This window comes from Sapajus apella, unplaced genomic scaffold (genome assembly GCF_009761245.1).
Source record: "Sapajus apella isolate SASKATOON/1434 unplaced genomic scaffold, GSC_monkey_1.0 scaffold4198, whole genome shotgun sequence".
NCBI lineage: Eukaryota > Metazoa > Chordata > Mammalia > Primates > Cebidae > Sapajus > Sapajus apella.
Window position 1 is genome coordinate 4,702 of NW_022441124.1, and position 1,282 is coordinate 5,983.

The window sequence follows — 1,282 nt, forward strand, 5'->3', positions numbered from 1 at the left end:
CAGCAGGGTCGACAGAACGAGATTCAGTCTTTAAAAAAAAAAAAAAATCAAAAGGGGCGCGGCGCAGCTCCCAGCTCACTGGAAGAGCGGCGCGCTAGCGGTGGTGCTTGCCTATTGGACCCGCGCCTCTCGCCGCCCCGCGCGCTGCCAGCCGCGCACCCTGAGCGCAGCCCCGCGCTGCCAGGGTCCGTAGGCGGCGGGACGTCCCCAGTGCTGCTGCAGTCGCGCCGCGCACCCGGAGCGCGGGCACCCCACCACCCCCGGCCGCCCCGGGCGTCATGCGCCGCTCGCAAAACACCAAGTTCACCAGGATCTTCGTGGGCAGCCTGCGGTACCGCACCACCGACGCCTCGCTCAGGAAGTATTTTGAGGACTTCGGCGACATCAAGGAGGCCGTGGTCATCTTCGACCCCCAGACGGGTAAGTCCCGCGGCTACGGCTTCGTGACCATGGCCAACCCGGCAGCAGCCCAGAGGGCTTGTGAAGACCCCCACCCCGTCATCGACGGCCGCAAGACCAACGTAAACCTGGCTTATCTGGGCGCCAAGCCGCCGAGCCTCCAAACGGGCTTTGCCATTGGGGTGCCGCAGCTGCACTCCGCCTCGATCCAGCGCACTTACGGGCTGACCCCGCAGGACATCCACCTGCCAGTCACCGCGCAGCCCAGCACGGTGATCCTGGCCTCCCCGGTCACATCGCTGTCCCCACCCTACATGGAGTACACGCCGGCCAGCCGGGCCTACGCCCAGTACCCACTGGCCACCTACAACCAGTACCCACCAGGCACCTGTGCCCAGTATCCACTGGCCACCTACAACCAGCACCCACCGGCCACCTACGACCAGTACCCACTGGCCACCTACAACCAGTACCCACTGGCCACCTACGACCAGTACCCACTGGCCACCTACACCCAGCACTCACCGGCCACCTACACCGAGCACCCCCCGGCCACCTACACCCAGCACCCACTGGCCACCTACGTCCAGCACCCACTGGCCACCTACACCCAGCACCCACCGACCACCTACACCCAGCACCCACCGGCCACCTACGCCCAGTCCCCACCGGCCACCTACGCCCAGTACCCACTGGCCACCTACGCCCAGCACCCACACGCCGCCCTACCTGCTACGGCTGCCGGCTTCACAGGCTACAGCTACCCGGCCGCCGTGCCCCAGGTCCTCTCAGCCGCAACCCCCGGAGGCACCATCTTCGTGCAGTACCTGGTGCCGCAGCTGCAGCTCGACAGGATGCAGTGAGGGGCGTTCCTGCCCCAGGA

The 1,282-nt window shown here is 67.0% G+C and overlaps 1 protein-coding gene across 2 annotated transcripts; it reads left to right on the forward strand.

Annotated features, from left to right (window-relative positions):
- Positions 1-245: 245 nt before the first annotated feature.
- Positions 246-1,262, forward strand: LOC116547697 (RNA-binding protein 38-like). 2 transcript variants are annotated; one of them, XM_032273558.1, is made up of 2 exons: positions 246-735; positions 1,072-1,262. In XM_032273558.1, the coding sequence occupies exons 1-2, from the start codon at positions 279-281 to the stop codon at positions 1,260-1,262; spliced, it is 648 nt and encodes a 215-aa protein (XP_032129449.1). In that variant the 5' UTR covers positions 246-278. The 2 variants fall into 2 exon arrangements, with proteins under 2 accessions (XP_032129449.1, XP_032129450.1); XM_032273559.1 differs by having other exon boundaries at positions 249-774; positions 1,111-1,262.
- The last annotated feature ends 20 nt before the right edge of the window (positions 1,263-1,282 follow it).

Excerpts from the sequence above, each read along its gene's own strand:
- LOC116547697 (XM_032273558.1), top strand. The coding sequence starts at position 279 with ATGCGCCGCTCGCAAAACACCAAGTTCACCAGGATCTTCGTGGGCAGC. Across the intron at positions 736-1,071 it reads GGAGTACACGCCGGCCAGCC|CCACCTACGCCCAGTACCCA; the intron begins GGGCCTACGCCC and ends AGTCCCCACCGG.